This window comes from Microtus pennsylvanicus, chromosome 7 (genome assembly GCF_037038515.1).
Source record: "Microtus pennsylvanicus isolate mMicPen1 chromosome 7, mMicPen1.hap1, whole genome shotgun sequence".
NCBI classification, from domain to species: domain Eukaryota; kingdom Metazoa; phylum Chordata; class Mammalia; order Rodentia; family Cricetidae; genus Microtus; species Microtus pennsylvanicus.
The window spans coordinates 36087995-36105626 of NC_134585.1; the positions used below are offsets into that span (position 1 = coordinate 36087995).

General features: G+C 45.1%; 2 protein-coding genes across 12 annotated transcripts in view; one reads left to right on the forward strand and one right to left on the reverse strand.

The window, feature by feature from the left end:
* Positions 1-10425, reverse strand: part of Dst (dystonin) — a 397254-nt gene extending 386829 nt beyond the window's left edge. For 7 of the 11 annotated variants that reach the window (XM_075980528.1, XM_075980523.1, XM_075980520.1 and 4 more), the window contains exons 1-2: positions 10161-10425; positions 9561-9595 (exon numbers count right to left, since the gene is read on the reverse strand). In XM_075980528.1, coding sequence (XP_075836643.1) covers positions 9561-9595; positions 10161-10341 — 216 coding nt within the window. In that variant the 5' untranslated portion in view covers positions 10342-10425. The remainder of the gene's footprint in view (positions 1-9560; positions 9596-10160) is intronic. The other 4 variants (XM_075980533.1, XM_075980532.1, XM_075980521.1 and 1 more) reach the window with 2 other exon arrangements.
* A 467-nt stretch (positions 10426-10892) lies between these two features.
* Bend6 (BEN domain containing 6) overlaps positions 10893-17632 on the forward strand; it is a 50617-nt gene continuing 43877 nt past the window's right edge. The window contains exon 1 of the mRNA XM_075980540.1: positions 10893-11032. The gene's annotated coding sequence lies outside the window, so the exon portion shown is untranslated. The remainder of the gene's footprint in view (positions 11033-17632) is intronic.

Consider the following 17632-nt stretch of genomic DNA (forward strand, 5'->3'; position numbering starts at 1 on the left):
TATTAAAAATGCCAGGGATCACATTCAGCCATGATTTTGAATCATCTTAAAGCTAGATAAATATTCTATGCTAAACAAAATCCTGGACGTGGGGAATGCTAGGGGATATTTTCAACCTACTTTGAAAAGTCCCTGAAATTGTACACCCTTGGATTAAACAAGGCCCAATTGTATGTCCAAAATTTTTTGATGGCAAACATTTGTCTCTTATCCTTTAAGAAAAAGATGGATATAGAATATTTAGGAAACTATTACATCTGTGAGAAGAATTTAGTCACTCACTAACATTCACCACGCCCTTGACACTGAGCCATGAGGTGGAATTTAGACTTTGAGACCCTGAGTATTGTTCAGAGAGACAACAGAAAGTGCAGCAAAGCTCACTGAGGGAGACCAAACAGTCGAGAGAGGACCTGGGTTTTGAGGAGTTATAAGTTGGGCTTGAAAAGAGGTCAGTCTTTGCTGGTTGATTGATTTTGTTTCTTTAGTCACAGAACAAAGGAAATGGGAAGGGTTTTTCTCCACTAGAAAGAACATGAGCAATAGCTATAATCTAGAGAACATGGCAGGAAGTGTAGACTGGAGACTAGAACTTGAAGAAAATGGTTTTAGACAGGGCTTATCCAACACTCTCCCTTGCCTGCCTCAGCTGCAGATGCTACAGAGGAATTGAATTTCACCTCCAAGCATTGCTACAGTCAAGGTAGCCTTGTTGGAGTCTGGCCCGTGAAAAGCAACAGCGAGCTAACTGAAGACGGTCAAGCAAACGCTGGTTCCCCGATGTGCACGGTTGGTTAGCCCTGTCCTTTTCTTCCTTCCTTCCTTTCTTCCGCTTCTTGGACTCTGTTACCATAGTGCAACTCTGAGGGAAAATAAGTTTGTTCCAAAGAACCAGCAAAGACAGAGTAGAACTGAAGTACCCAGAAGCCACCTCTAACCTTGCTAAGAATATAAACACGTTCATTAAAACTTCATTTTGTGTGTGCTTTTTATTATTGACCATACTTGTCTCCAAGACTGATAAGAGTTTTAGAATTATCTTTTTTAGAATGAGCCTTATTAAATTAGTATAAGTAGGTTATAGAGGGGGTGCAAAGACTTTGCCAGAGGCTTACAACAGGGCTTAAGCCAAGGAATCAGCAATGATGAGAGGAAGGAAGGCAGAGTCTAGAGTAATAAGATAAGATAGAGTGGAAGAAGCAAACTGAGGAACCGTGGACAGGAGTGCTGCGAGTCTCTTAAAAGTGTAGATACAACAATGAGTATTCAGTGTCGTACAAACTTAGTTCCAACAACGTGTAGGACATTCACATGAAAACAAGCAAAAGGATAGTTGACTCGAGATCTGGAGGCTAAAATGAGACAGAGGAGATATCTATTTCCAAGTGACCATCACATGACGATAGCTGCAGAGTACATATGGATGAAGTCCAAAAAGAAAATGTGGAGGGAGAGAAGAAATGAGACCCAGGAAGTCTACGACAGGAAGCAGATTGACGGCTTCCTAAGGTTGGAAGGGAAGAGCGCAAAGAGGACAGCTAAAGGAAGTCAGCTGCCAACAAGCGTAGGTTCCCTTGGGGTGATGAACACTGGAAGTGTAATTGTGACTCACTGCTCACCCTTGTGAGTTCACTGAAACGATTACACTTTAAACAAATGAACTATGCAGTGTGCAAATTGGGTCTCAGCAAATCCGTTTTTTAAAAAAGCAAGAAGGAAGAGAATCAGTGCTTAAACAGAAGAAACAGGGTGAGAAAAGATGGGGGGAATCATAAATGGATGGTCCAAAAACCAAGGAAGAAGTTGTAGGAAGGAACCAGTGACCAACAGTGTTAAATACTAGACCCCAAACCTGAACATCTGATTTAGTGAGTTAGCAATCCTGGCAAGCTAAGCGTGCTTGATTTTAAGTGATAAGGCAGAAAGCAGACTATATTGAGGAGGGAGACTAAGGAGAAGTGAGGGATAGTGGGTAATAAACAGCAGCAGTGGTTTGAGGGAGAAAATCCCCCATAGGCTCATGCATTTGCATGTTCAGTCCCCACTGGGGACCCTCTAGGAAGGACAAGAGGTGTGACCTTGTTGGAGGAGGTGTGTCCCTGGGGGTGGGCTTTGAGGCTTCAAAAGACTCAGGCCATTCCCAGTTCACTCTTCCTGCCTCCTGCTTGTGGCTCCCATGTAAGCTCTCAGCTACTGATCCAGCAGCATGACGGCTTGCTGCCATGTTTCCCACCATGATGATCACAGATTAACCCTCTGAAACTGTATGCAGGCCCCCAGTTAAGCGCCTTGGTCACGGTGTCTCCTCACAGCAATGGAACAGTGACTGAGATACTTCCTACGGCGAAAGGAGCAGCAATGAACATAGGTGTGCAAGAGTCTCTGTGGGAAGTGGAGTCCCTTTGGATATGTGCTCAGGAGTGAGGGAGCTGTGACATATGGTTGTTCTGTTTTGAATTTTTGGAGAAGCCGCCACACTGATGTCTCTAGCATCTGTACTTACACTCCCAACAACAGCAGATAAAGATTCCTCTCTCCTCACACCCTTACCACCATGTATTATCACTTGGGTTTCTCGATGGTGGTCATTCTAACTAAAGCAGGGTAGAATTTCAATATGATTTTAGTTTATATGAGGGTTAGAGATGTTGGTTAATTCTTAAAGCATTGTTGGTCATTTGTATTCTTCTTTTGCAAACAGGCAAGATCACTAGCACATTTATTGGGTGGCAATTTTGGGCTTGGGGGATGTTTAATTTTTGCGGTTCTTTATACATTCTAGACAGAAACTGCATGTCTGCAGTGTAAGTGACAAGGGCTGTGATGGCTCTTCTTGGTTGTCAACGTGACTACATCTGGAATGAATGAACTACATTCCAGAATGGAGGGCACACCTGTGAGAGTCTCTGCTTGGTTTGAAGTGGGTGAGTCAACTTCTAGTCCAAACCTGTGAAGTAGAAAGACCCATGCCTTTAATCCAGATTTCGAGGCAGGAAGACAACCCTCATCTTGCCAGCACCTCCATTCCTTCACTGGCATTGGAGTCTACTTCTTCGGGATCCAGCGCACACAGAAGACCAGCTGAGACACCCAGACTTGTGGACTGAGTGACTACTGCATTCTTGGACTTTCCGTTCATAGCCAGTCATTGTTGCACTGCAGCCTGTAAGTCATTCCAATAAATTCCATATACGTGTGTGTGTGTGTGTGTGTGTGTGTGTGTGTGTGTGTGTAGAGGGAGAAAGAGAATGAGAGAAAGGAGAGAGAGAGAGAAAGAGAGAGAGAGAGAGAGAGAGAGATTCATTCCATAAGTTCTGCAACTCTAGAGAACCCCTACTAACACAAAGATAAAAAGAGGAATTTTTGAGGAAGAAACTGAAAAGCTGATACATAAATGTCAGGTACTTACACAACAAACAAACAAAAACTAATCGAAGGAGCACAGGGGAGGGAAGTAGAATAGGGGTCATATTAGAACCAAGTATATTGTTAAATATATATGAAAATAAAAACTACCCTTATGCAATAAATACTGGTATTCTATACATCCTGCATTAGAATTTGTAATGACAGCAGAAACATGAGGAAATTGCCCAGCATGTATGAGAGTCTAGGTTCAAATTCCAGCATCACCGTCATCACGCACAAACATACACACATGCACACCACAAAGGCACCTTAGGCAGATAGCATCTGCAGTTAGGACAGAATCCAACAATACCTGATCCTTGGACCACAAAACATGCTACCCTTCCAAATCTGAGCTTCCTATTAAGCAGAAAGGCCCAACCCCATGTTTGTTCAACTGCTCTGCAGCACAGGCCAAGGTTTGTTGTTCTCCCTAAAGGTGAGAAGGGAGTGGTCAGACTGCTCCGCTATAGCTGCTCCAAAGGAAACTAGAATGTGCTGGTGTTTTGCTTCTCCTAGAGGTTCATGTCAAGCACCCTCCTAAGTGTTCAAATCAGATAGTTTTACCACAGCTGTCAAGTAGTGTACGAAACTCATTTTCATTGCAGTTGGCACTCACACCCATATCCCGAGCCCTTTACTCTAGTCAGACACTGAGGAGTGACTGTAGGGTGTGCTGTTCCGCTCTGGCTCCTGCTGTCTACCAGCTACAGTCTCACCCCTGTACTGCAGCATAAATGTCACCCCTGCGAGGACACCTCCAGTGTCTACCATCTGCCATTTCGGCACAACCAGTGCCATCATTCTTCTCCTGCACATAACTTGCTGTGCCTTTTTCCCTCGCACCTGGCCCAACCCAGAAGGCGGAAGCCATGCTCCACATGATACCTTGGCAGTGCGATGCTCTGTGCACCGTAGAAACACTGCCTGCAATGGAGCTGTGGGGCCAGTGAGATGCAAGGGGCTGCGCCTTGATCGAGGAGCATGGCGGGTAGTGGGAGAGCCTGTGAGTTCTGCACAGCGCTGTGAACCTCGGTACACACACCCCTTTCAATACTCCAGCACGATCAAACCCGTTCTGTTCTACAATCAGAAGCACGGGCTCACTCTTCAGGCTAAAGATTGAACAAATATTCAAACTTGGAATATGCTTTTGCTTAGACACATAAAAAGTGGGAATAACCTTATTTTAATATTGGGGGGTTCTGTTTTGCACTCAGCAGCTGGTTTGTTATTCTGTAAGGTAAGAGTGGTGTGAACGGCTGTGCTGAAATCATAAGTTCCATGGGGAGGGCTAATCTGTTACTTAGACATCTGCATTGGCTGCACATTTGCACGCCACAGTCTCTGATGCTTTCACTGCATAGGTGACTCATAGTTGGCAACAGCACAGCACTTGAGTTACTGTAACAGAAGAACCAGTAACTATTAGATTTCAGCAAGGATGCTGGGGTGACTATGGGATATATATATATATATATATATATATATATATATATATATATATATCAGCATCTTTGTCAGCCCTGGTGTCTAACACAGTACTTCATAAAGAAAAGACTAATATATATCAGCATCTTTGTCAGCCCTGGTGTCTAACACAGTACTTCATAAAGAAAAGACTAATGTATTTACTTTGAAAATTATTGGATCACACTAAATGAACACTGTATCATGTATACTATATACATACTACTCATGATTGATTTAATTAGTATAAACTAATCTAGACCTAGAATGACACTAGACAAAAATTTATTTGTAACAATAACCTAATGATAAAGGATAGCTCAATAATAAAGCACTATTTTCCCCAACTCAGAACACTGGGTGATTTTTTTCAGTTTTTGAAAAGTATAAAGTTATTTTTAAACTGCTCCATAAAACATAATAGTTGCACATATTTACATGCGTATGTACCATGTGCTATTTACATATAACTATCTAGAAGGGGTAGTAATTCTTAATGAAACACAGGAGTCTAATGAGAAACTATGTAATGTGGTTATTTTGCTGCTCATCCTCCAGAGTTTGGAACAGGGACACTTGGGCATCTAATGAGGCCAGAGGCTTTGAGCAGACCGTACAGTACATTTCATCCATAGACTTTGAATAAATAAGGGCAAGGAAAGCAAATAGCAAATGTGTCTATCCAGTTTTGTAGAAAGTATGCACTGAGAACACTCAACTTAGTTTTTCTCTTCCATTGAGAATTTTGGGCCCATTTCTGTCTGGGTTAGGAGTGATGCAGGTCAGGACCAAAAGGAGACAAAAGGTAGCGGTGGTTCTCGTCTTACCACCCCGTCCCTTCCTGTGTGACTCTTCAGGAACTGCTTAACCTGAGTTAACTCTCTTGGTCCCTTTGCCTGAAGCAGGAAGAAAAGATATTCACTCAGATCCTGGTGGCGGGAAAGGGCAGGCTCCTTCCTTAGACAAACAAGGCGTCCCTTATTCCCTGAGCAGATGAATAGGGATCATTTACCACCGTTCACTCCAGGACTATCGAGAGCATTATAACTGTCTTCATTCTATGAAGGACAATACACCAAGATTCTCCTTTATACTAGGGCGGTGCCTCAGCTAGCCACATCACTCTCTGAAATGTCCTCCAAAACAGGACTGTCACAACCTGACTTTCACTATAGGACCTAGGGTGACATTGACCACTGTTCACAGTCTCAACACAAAACATTGGAAGTCTTTGGGAAAGTGCACCTCAGAAGTGCCAGACGGCTGGAAAACAGGAGGTACACATAGTTTCTAGAGTGTCCTACATCAATGGGAAACCCACTAATGGTTTACAGTGAAATCACACACACACACACACACACACACACACACACACGGCAAGTTTTTAAGAGCAAGCAATACACATATTTCTACCTAACTGAACCTCTAAGGTCAGGTAAAATTGCATAGACGTTGCTAGAGGGGTTAATTTCACTTTCTCATGTGCTGTTATTAAAATTTAAAGCCTTGTTAAAAAGCTTGCATCTGCAAAGGAAGTGCTGGTGGTGACTACAGACCTAGCGCACCGCTTGAACATTCGTATTGCTGACTTATAGTTTCTCACAAAGAGCTTGGATTGAAGAAAAGTACCAGTAAACACAGACGAGGAGAAAGAGATTTGGGGGCTGCCTTCATCTCTTCGGCGGAGCCCTCGAAGCTGTGCTTTCTCCTTAGGAAGTATTATTCTGATCACCTCGGATAGAGCACCTCAAAATTCCCCATCCACGCCGACTCCTCCCTGGAGGCGTAAGTGGTAGAAACCATCCATGCCTCTGCCAGATGAAACAGCAAAATGTTTCCCAAACTTCATCAGTTCCAGTATTCTGTCACAGCCTGTTCAGGTTTCAAAGTGAGTCAGCAGATCCTACATCGTGTTTCTCATTTGACCAGGACAGAAACGCTGAAAGTGAATTATATCCACTTACTAAGATTGGCATGGAGAACAGCAAGCACTAGAAACTAACCCCAATGTGATTAGAACTTGCCAGAAAGGCAAAGTATTGGCTTTGATAATAAAATTTTGTAGCAACTGCTAATAAAAAAAAGCAGCAGGAATAAATATTCATTGTGTCCACTCTAACTTATTAAACATGCTTCAATCCAAGTAAATGTGGAGTTCTTCTTTAAGGAGAAAAATCTTGGCAGAAATAATGTTCTAAGAGGGAGAAGAAAATATATCCTGTGTTTTGCTCAAGGGGAAATGCTCTGTTTGTGGTAAACAGAAGACAGTGACGAAATATGGCATTCTTGTGCAACACCGTCTACGAACTTCCACATATAAAATGGCATTCCTTGCTTGGTTTACCATACATAGCCCATCAACAAATTAAGCTGATAGTACATTTTATTTTATTGAGGAAAAAAAAATTCCAACAGAATCTTTTTGTTACAATGAGTACCTTAAGTTTTATTACAAACACCAAGGTAATTTTTTTTAAAGAACTGGAAAAAGCCAATCACTCAAGAAACACAGAAAGGTATATCTCTGTGAGTTCGAGACCAGCCTGATCTACATAGTGAGTCCCAGAGCAGCCAGAGATGCACAGTGAGACCCTATTTTAAAAAATAAATAAATAAAATTCTAATTGAAAAGCCTGGGAACGGTAAATAAGCACTGCCGAATTCAAAGCCATGTTCCAAGAATGCTTTTTTCTCTCCTGTCCAACTCTGAGTCCTATTTGCCCACCGAGAGGCTGTTCCCATTCATCCCATAAACATTTATGAAGAACCCATTCTGAGTGAGGCACTGAGCCAGGCAGTGGCATCTACAAGAGACCTCGGCTCTGCCCTCAGGAACTCACAGGCTACCACATAAAGCAAGCAACAAGTATACACAAAGATTTCAACTATACTGGCAGTCTTACAGAGCAAGATAAGGCAATGAACAGCTATTCCCAGACTTCTCAACGAACACAAGCTCAAGACAAAATTTGAGCAGAACAAAACACAAAGACACAGCCACATCCCACACGTTCCCCGGGCGCTCAGAACGTCTGAGGCTCGTCGGCAGCAGCCTTACTCCACTGTCATTTCTGTCCACGGAACTGGTGGATCTTTTTCAAGTCAGTCCCCTACACCTTAATAGCGCTTGCACACTGCCCACTATTTACTGCTTGCTGCATCTAAATGAATTGTTCTACTTAATTGATGAGCTATTCAAGAACTGTTTCACAACAGACCCAGTTCATGCAGTAGTCCATAAAGCTGACCTAATTTTCTAAAGACTTCATTACAAACATACCTTGATTTTTTTTACCTATTTTTTCTTTTTTCTTTCTCTTCTTCTCTTCCTTTTTTTTTTTAAACAGGATCTCACAAATGTAGCAATGGAGTTCTGACTGTTCTGGAATTCACTATGCAAAGCAGGCTGGCCACCAAACTCACCGAGATCCCCTGCCTCTACTTCTGAGTGTCAAGTTTAAAGGCGTGTGCCACCACACCTGACAATTTTCAATTCAATTCTGCAAAACGTATGACAGTTACCCAAAACTAAATACCTCCTGTGAACTAATTAATTTTTACATAATTTTGAAAATAACTTTCCACATATAGCCCTGCAGACACTGCTGGCCCTGTTTTACAGATGGCAAAACTGTTTTTCCAGCAGTCACCCCTACCACACACACACTAGTTAGTATAAAACGTGATACAGGCCTGCTGACTGTTGACAAATTCTTTTCTCACAAATCTTAACTAGCACAGGGTTCTCACTTCCAGGGCACACTCAATAGAATCACTCAGTGTGGAACATAATAACGCTATGACAATGCAGGTAAGTTTAAACAATCACCGGGATGCGATGCAACCTCCGATTAGCAAGCAAAACAAGATGTGGAGTAGCTTCAGGTAAATAAGGAGCTTGCAGGAGAGGGGATACACACAATACTTTGCGGAAGTGAGTAAGCTGTATCACAAAGCAGCCTCCACACCCCGGTCTGTGCAGCTTCCCCCCAAGAAAGAACACTGTCTTGCTATAACTGAGCATCCCGAAAGTAGAGAAATCTGATGGGTCAGGCTGAGTTTGTATCTTGCTCTAACTGCAGCTGGTCCTCCTGCAGTCTCACCTACAATGTCCAGCCACCAACTCTACAGGATAGTCTAACGCACATATCAACGACACACTCTCTGCTGCGTCTTCATCAACACCACTTCCGTGTCCTAAATACCCTCGTGGACAGCTTTCTAAGCTAGCAAAAATGTCACCTGGAGTCCCAGCTGGAATGTATGTGGTTGAAACTGTTGTGCTAAGGTCCTAACAGTTTTACCTTTGTGGTTTATCCGAGTTCACAACTACCGACCTCGGTGACCACCCAGGAAGTGCTTCCACCATAGATCCAGACTGTATGCTAAACTGATAGCCATCCCCTGGCTAAGTTCTCTAAGGCCTGCTGCACTTTCAGGGTCTGCCCCTCCCACCTCTTGTGAAGCAGACTCCACACAGAACTCCTCACACACACAAAATCTGTTATAACGTTCCCTGGGTTTCACTGTGGAATTGCTTAGAAAGAAGCATGCCAGTTTGGGCTTAGGGTCTGCAAGCTTCCCATCCGGTGTCCTACCGGCTTCTTAACACACACGTGATTAATACTGGCACTCAGGAAAGAATGCTACCTCTGACCTTGACAGTGCACTAAATAAATTACCTCAGAGCGAAAGTGATGAGATCTCAGAACAGCATCTGGGGAGAAAAGAGGGAAAATGAGACTTCATTAACTCCTTGTTCACAGCCTGCGGAGTTGCTGATCATTTACCTGGATTCGGGAAAAGCACATTCTAGAAGTCTCTCTCCAATTCGGTGGGCATGCTGGGGCGGGGCGGAGGGAGTATGGGTGTCTCTAGGATGATTTCTCTGCAAGAAGTTCCAGCAAAGTTGGGAGGGGAGCCCCCAAATTATCACGCCTTACTTTTTTTTCTTTTTTTCTTTTTACATCTCCAAGCTCCAGCAAAGGTTGTGTAAAGGGAAGAGTGCCTCAGCCCAGGATTCCACTACAATTACCTTCTGGGCTAAAAATTTAGCAAACTGACCCTAAGGATCGAGTCTGATACTTCCTCCCATCACCTCCGAATCTCCGTGGCTATCCAAACCCTGGTGATCTTTGGACGGACTCGAGGGCAAAAGGCCAGGGCGCGTTAAATAAATAAATGCACATAGCTTGGAGAGTGGGCAATGAAGGGGGCAGGAGCGGCAGAGGAGGCTTCAACCTCGCTTCTGCCCAGAAGAAGCCAGTGGTGGCGTGTCTCACCTCTGCTTCTGGAACGACCCGAAAAGACCGATTTCATCGGATGTCTCCCTTTCTGGAGCTTGCGGTGCCAGCAGCAGAAGAAAATGATGGTGGCAATGGTGCCCAGCAGAAGCAACAAGAGGAAGAGAGCACATTGGATGCTGTAGGGTCTCAGCAAAACGAGGAAAGCCGCGGCGATCATGGTGCAGGCGAGGCGGGGAGCCGTGCGGCGCGGGGCTGAGGCGGCAGAGCGCGCTGGGCGCGGGGCGCTGGGCGCAGGGCGGGCGCGGCGGCCACGGGCGAGCGCGGCTCAGCGCGTCAAGCCCGGCGCTCGCGGACCCGCGCGCGGCCCAATGGCTGCACACCCCGCGCCGGCCCCGGAACGACTGATGGAGAGCAGCGGGCAGCTCTCGCCATGACTCAGCACACGGCGCGCCGGCGACAGCCGCGCCCCTCCCTCCGCAGGCGCCCCAGCCTGTGCGCGGCCCTCGGGCTCAGCCCCGCCCGGGACGCAGTCGGCTGAGAGCATCGTCGGATGGCCGCCTCAGGCCTCGGCATCCCGAAGCCGTCGCACGTGGGGCGGGGCGGGGCGCGGCGGGCTGGCGGGGGGCTCGCTGGGTGACGTCACGGGCTGCGGCGGCGCGGGCGCGCGCACATGGCTGCAGCCGGGACCGAGCGGCGCGCCCTCCCGCAGGCCGGCTCGGTGCGCGCGCGCACGGCCCGCCAGGCCACGCGCCAGGCGGCGGTGCGCGGGACCCCCGGGCTTCGCCTCTGCAGCCTCGGTGGACCGACTGCTGGAGGCCGGCGTCAGGGGGCGCCAAGGAGCCGGGGGGGACCCGGGCTCCCGCCTCCCTGCGCCCGCCCGGAGGCTGGGGCTCGGAGGATGCAGCAGGGTGAGCTATTTGGTTTGGGGGCGGGGGTAGTCCTTGCGCACGGAGGCGCGAGCACCTGGAAGGGCCATCTCTAAGCCGGTCCCATCCAGCAGCGCTCGGGAGAGGCATGCCGGGGTCTGCAGACTTGCACGGTCCCACCCCCAAACTTGGTGCTGATTTTCAGCCCAGACGTGAGCTCTTAGGTCCTATTGATACCTGACGCTGGCCACAGAACCCTGATTTCGTTTAGCTTCTTTGTAGGGAGAGGTGATTTTAGGTGTGAGCATCTAACCGATGAAGGAAGTTGGTTATTGATTGGCCTGTAAATACTGCGGGAGAAAAATTTTAGGCACTGTTAGCCAACGGTGATCTGTCACACTTGGGCACACACTCACCCTCTCTCCCTTTTGCTGTTTCCCAGCCCCCTTACATTCCCTTATAATCTGCAAAAACTGATTCGTAGTTGTCTACTGGACACTTGAAAGTGGAGTGGTCGCTGGTCCAGTGCCAAGAAGGCAAGGTGTGAACGCTGCGGTGTGCTCTTCGGCGGAGGGCCTCTGCCACCTGGCGAGGAAGCCAGAGCTGCAGCAGCAGCCTGCAGCACATTGCGGCCTTGGCGGGCCAGTGCAGTACTCTGCCCTGCTGCCCCTAAGACATGCTGGCTTTTGTGGACTGGGTGCTTTGTTTTGTCTCATTTACTCGCATAAGAATAAAAACAAAAAAAATGCAATTATGTGATATATGAGAAATGATACATTACCACTTTTGTGCCGTTTCTAGTTACTAGCTTGGAGACTAAATAATTCGTAAAATTCTGAAAGCCAATTGAAGAATTGATAGGAATGCTCGTATTGTTTTTTTTAGCCATATAAAACCAACTTGAAGTACTGCAAAAATGCTTAGCCATTAGCTGCTGTTAAGGTGGGTGATATACACTATCAAGTGTGACATTAAAAGAAATGCAGAAAGATGTTGCTTAGTCCTAATGCCAGATTCGTAAGTACGGATTTCAGCGGGTATGTGCTCTTATCTGCATGCTGGTTGACTAAAACAAATACAGACTGATACGGAACTCACTCAGTTTTAGGGGGCTGAGAATGGAAGGGGCCTTGCTGAGTAAGGTGGACTCTGGCATGTCAGACTGCAGGGTGCATTGCTTCCCAAACAGACTTCACAGGTCCCAGGCAGACAGCAGAGCTGCATCATGTGCCCACAGCTGAAGGATTCCTGATACTGCAGCCCACTGCAGTAAGAAACTGGATTCCCATGCACTATGCAGGGATTGCCGAAAAGAATCCTGAGAGCTTTGCAAAATGTGGCACACCAGGAAAGGAAGAACTGACCACGCTGAATGAGCAGGGGGCTTGATACTCATTTTAAACTGTATTGGCGAAACCTTCTGCCAACAGTAGGCAGAGATAACATGCAATTTAGGAAGGTCATCTTTATGCTCCTCACTGCCCAAAGCTCATAAGTGAGCTGGAATGGCACAAACATCTTTGAATGGAAACAGCTCTGAAACTTTTAGTGCAGCAAAGTAATCCGTTTGCCCCAAATTCTGCATTTTTAATAAGGAAAAACAAGGAATTAGTAATATGGTCCTCTGAGCTATTATTACTTTAATGTAATTATTATCATTGTGAGCCTTGCTGCAACCATTTGCAAGTTTCAATTGCACACAAGAACATTGTTCGTCTTCTTTCTCAGGCAAATGCTTAACTAGCTAAACTTAACTAAAAAGGATTTATAAGTACTTCTTTTTACATGTATTTATTTCTGTTCTTTGTCTGGGTAATCTTAAGGATACATACAATAAACAAACCAAGTCCTTAAAAGAATTTAGTCTATGAGTCCATTGATTTCTGATTTATTGCTAATTTATCTTTTCCTTTCCAAATAGTAGCATGTTAGTAATTTTTTTTCTATGTGTTTGTGTGGCAATACATCCTGGAGTTCAATATATATTATATTAGCCAATCTGTCCTTCGGGGAAATTAATTTAGTAGTATTTATGCCTTCTCTTCCTGCTGAGTTCTCATTTAAAAGAATAATTAATGTTATATAAAAGTCATAAATTTAAAATTAAAGGTAAGGGTGGAAAGAACACTCATGACACAAATTTCTCATACCAATAAATGAAAAAAATCTCAATGGAAAATGTTGTAATTTATTGTTTTTATGAGAGAGAATTACCACTGTAATCCCGGGGGCAGAGAGTTGAGAAGAAAATAGTTTGCAATGTGTTACATAGAAGTGATCCACCAAATAGCCTGTCTTGCCTTCAGATTCTCCACCACATTAGTAATAAATACAAGGATCCAAAAAGAAAGTAAAATATTAACTTTATTTAGGATAAAGTCAGGTTAAAGACCATTGCTTAGACTCAAGACCAAGTGGAGCACCTTACCCATATTTCCCTAAATCAGCGTGCCCACCCTCATCGCAGCTAAAAAAAAAAGAATCTCATCAATACTAAAGCAGGCAGAATCAACCTATACAAATTCCTACATAGGAACCTAAATCTGAGACCCTGACAGTTTCCCTTCTTTAAGGAACACACTCAGTGGACAGGAGACTAGTACATGCGTGAGAAGGGAGCTTTGTTAATCTTCACTAGCTAGCAGGCTGCGGCAGCTAATCTGTTTGTATGTTTGTTTGTTCTGTTTTGTCTTTATTTTTGTTTTTCGAGACAAGGTCTCTCTGTGTAGCCCTGGTTGCTCTGGAACTTGCTCTGTAAATGAGGCTGATTTTGAACTCATAGAGATCTGCCTACCTCTGCCTCCCGAGTGCTGTGTGCTGCAATCAAATGCCTGCACCACCACACCTGGCTTGTGATGGTTAATCTTGATGGACCAACAAGATTATCAGTTGGCGCAAATAGAAAAGTGCCTAAGAGATTAACAAAGCACACTTCTAGATGTGTCTGTGATAACATTTTCGGAGGGGATTAAGTGAGTGGGGAGATGCAGGCTGAATGTGGGCAGCATCCGCCCATAGGCTAGAAGACCAGATAGCGTAAAAGAGGAACAAAGGAAACCTACAACATGGGTATATTACTTACATTCATCCTCTCTACCCCTCCGCACCCTCCCTGTGTGTGTGTGTGTGTGTGTGTGTGTGTGTGCGCGCGCGCGCGCGCGCACGCGCGCGCTTTTCAGCTGCCATAGTGTGAGCTGTCCATCACCCATGATGGACTGAAATCTTTGAAACCACAAGCCTCCAAGGCAACTCTTTTCTTCTTTAATTCTCTCAAGTCTGTCACAGCAAGGAAAATCCTACTACTAATCAGTCCTTCCTCAGTTTTTCTCATTCCTAACTCTACCTGAAAGTTAAGTGTAAGTTAAGTTCGGGGTTGGGGAGGCAGGAGAAATTGATCAGTCCGTAAAGGGATTGCCTTGCAAGCATGAGGACCCATGTCAAAAAACAAAAACCAAGCAAACCAACAAAAAAAAATGGCAAATCTGCATGTTTGTAATCATAGCATTGGGGAGGCGGGTCCTTGCAGCTCTAGCCAGACATCCTAGCCTATATATGGAGGTACAGACCACAAGTGACCCTTTCCCCATAAAAGGAAGGGTTGCCCCTGTGGTGCAGCTCCTCAGTTTGTCCTTGGGTGTCCCCACTCATATGTACACATGTGTTGTGCGCCCTACCAGAAAGTAAATGGTTTTAATAAAGCAGAAATGTCTTGTATATTATTTCCCTAGAGTCAATAGGTGTGGCACAATTTACTAATTAATAGGTCAGGAAGAAGTAGCAGGAGGAAACAAGGTTTCCAGCCCAAGCTGTGCAGACGGAGAATAGCGGAAGATGACTCAGACTCTGAGCCAGGGTAAAAACAATGAATTTTGAAGGAATACCAAGGGTAACAGAGTGTAAAGAGCCGACAAACTCATGTAAATATGGGCAGAGAATTCCAAACCACAAATGGATGCGGGACGAGTCATCACATAGATTGCAACTGAAATCATAGAAATGGGAGAAGTAGCTAAAGAAGAGAGAGCCTAGCAAGGGGAATTGGAGCTTGGAAGATGGCGCCTGTTTGTGGGTGGGGGAAGGGCAGAAGGCAGGACTGCTCAGTGAGTAGTGTCCTTGCCAGCAAAAGCTCTCAAGGCAAAGAGAGAAATTCCCTGAGGAACTAGGAGGGGAGACATCGGAAGATTCTACAGAGGACTGAGATAGGAGAGGCTAAACCACCCAAAAATGGGTTACAGAGGGAATAAGTTAAAAGGGGACTTTCCAGAGACACCGTCCACAATCTTTGGAGAAATTTAATAGATGGAAACAAATTAAAAGCAGCTAAAGTCTGAGTAAAGCCTAGTGGTCCTGCTGTTGTCTAGATCAGAGGTGCTCAACCTTTGGGTGACAAATGACCCTTTCACAGGGGTCGCCTAAGACCATCGGAAAACACAAATACTTATATTAGAATTCATAACAGTAGCAAAATTACAGTTATGAAATAGCAATGAAAGTAATTTTATGGTAGGGGAGGGAGGCTGCCCCAACATGAGGAACTGTGTTAAAGGATCACAGCATTAGGAAGGTTGAGAACCACTGGTCTAGAAACTTAGCATGATGAACCATCATTGTCTGTTTGTTTTCTTTTGCTGTGGTAATATGCTATGTCAAAAGGAACTTTGTGGAAATGGGGTTTATTTCAGCTTTCAGTTCAAAGTTACAGTTCCTCTGATCGGGGAAGCCACAGCGGCCAGAGCTTAAGGAGGCAGCTCCACAGTCAGAAGCAGAGAGTGTTCAATGCAGGCTCTGTTCCCTCTTTCCCTTTCAGTCAACCTGAGACCCCGCCCACGTGACGGTAAAAGCCACTTTTCACACTGCAGAGTTCACACTGAGCCTGACTAGGGTGCCTCCCCGTGGGTTCCTTCCCAGCAGCTCTGACTATAACATTCAGACTTGAAAATTTATTTTTAAAGAAAGATGTGGGGCTATCTGAGGAGTATAAAAGAGGATAGTGAAAGGTGAAGATTATCAAAATACATCTTATACATATATGACATTGTCATCATTAAGTAACAATTTAAAAAGGCATGGGGACTTTCTACCTTTGAGGGTTTAACCAAGGGCAATTGTAGTGGGTTGTTTAGGGAGTCTCTTGGACAACCCTGACCAACTTACTATTGATCAAGACACCGTGAACTTCAGACTCAGGGCCCTGAGCCAGAACTGACTTGAAGGCCTCCTCTCTGAGGACTAGCTCTCATGGTACCCAAAGGTACCATGCAGGCTGCCAAAGGAGGGAAACAACCAGCAGTCCTACCTAAGCCTATGAACCCCAGCAATGGCCAGCAAAGCATCATAACCGTAGGGTATGCCAGTAGCACACATCCCTGCCCAGTAACCGACAGCTCTGTGGTTGAGCTTAAAACCCACTTAGCAAGACAGGAATCATGCTTGGCACTGGAAACTTCTCGAGGCCAGTGAAGACATGGATCTTGGAGAAGAGTCCATAACCACCGTTTGATGAAATCATCATAATCCCTGGCTACTTTCTAAGTATGTGTCCTTGTACCCACAGATAAGTGGAGTCCTCGCCTCTCATCAAGGAGAGACCATTATAGAGAACCACAGCCTATCACAATGCAGAGTGGTGGAACCCAGTCCTAACGGGTACTCTACAATACATTCCTGCACCTAAGGCTCAGGGAACATTGCAAAGGGGAGGTGGCAAGACTATAGAAGCCAGAGGACCAGGGAGTTTTCTGTGATAGTGTGTATCCTAGTAATATCACAAACTGCATGCATGAAGTTTCAACATGACTGCCTAAATATGATCTGAACACGGACAACAACAGACACGCCACGTGGATGGGGGAAGGCCCATGAGTCCCTGTACAAAGAACTGCAGGCAACTACAGAATGCTGAGAATGGGAGGGGTGATCTTCCCCAGGGAAGAGCACAGCAATTGGATATCCAGCACCAAATGGTTGGCCCTACAAACATAAACACAAGTAGCATTGCACAGACTGAGCAGATTATATATAGAAATGTATCTGTATATACGCGTACATTTATACATGCATGTAACAATAATGAATGATAAAAGGCATGAATTTGAATGAGAGCAAGGAGGGGTTTGGCTGGAGGAATGAAAGGGGAAAATGAAGTAATTATATTATAATCTCAAATTTAAACAAATTTTTTAAAAAAATGTGACGGCCAGTAAGATGGCTCAGCAGGTAAAATGCTTGCCCGTGTGACGTGAATTCAACCCTCAGAGTCAACATAAGGTAGAAGGGGAGCCCTGTCTTCACAGCTCTTTCCTTTGCCCACATGTGATACACGCCCCCATCTACGCCCACATGTGCACATCATGCACACACATGTACACACACAACAATATAGTAATAAAAGGCTATGGGGACTGGAGAGATGGCTCAGCAGTTAAAACACAGACTGCTCTTACAAAGGACATGAGTTCAATTCCTAGTGGCCCGTAACCACCCGGAACTCTAGCTCCAGAACAGATTCGATGTCTCTGGCTTCCGAGGGCACCAGAACTCATGTTCACAGAGGCACACAAATATACACATAATTTGAAAATAAAAACTTAAAAGATAAGCTGGACCGTGGTGGCACGTGCCTTTAATCCCAGCACTTGATAA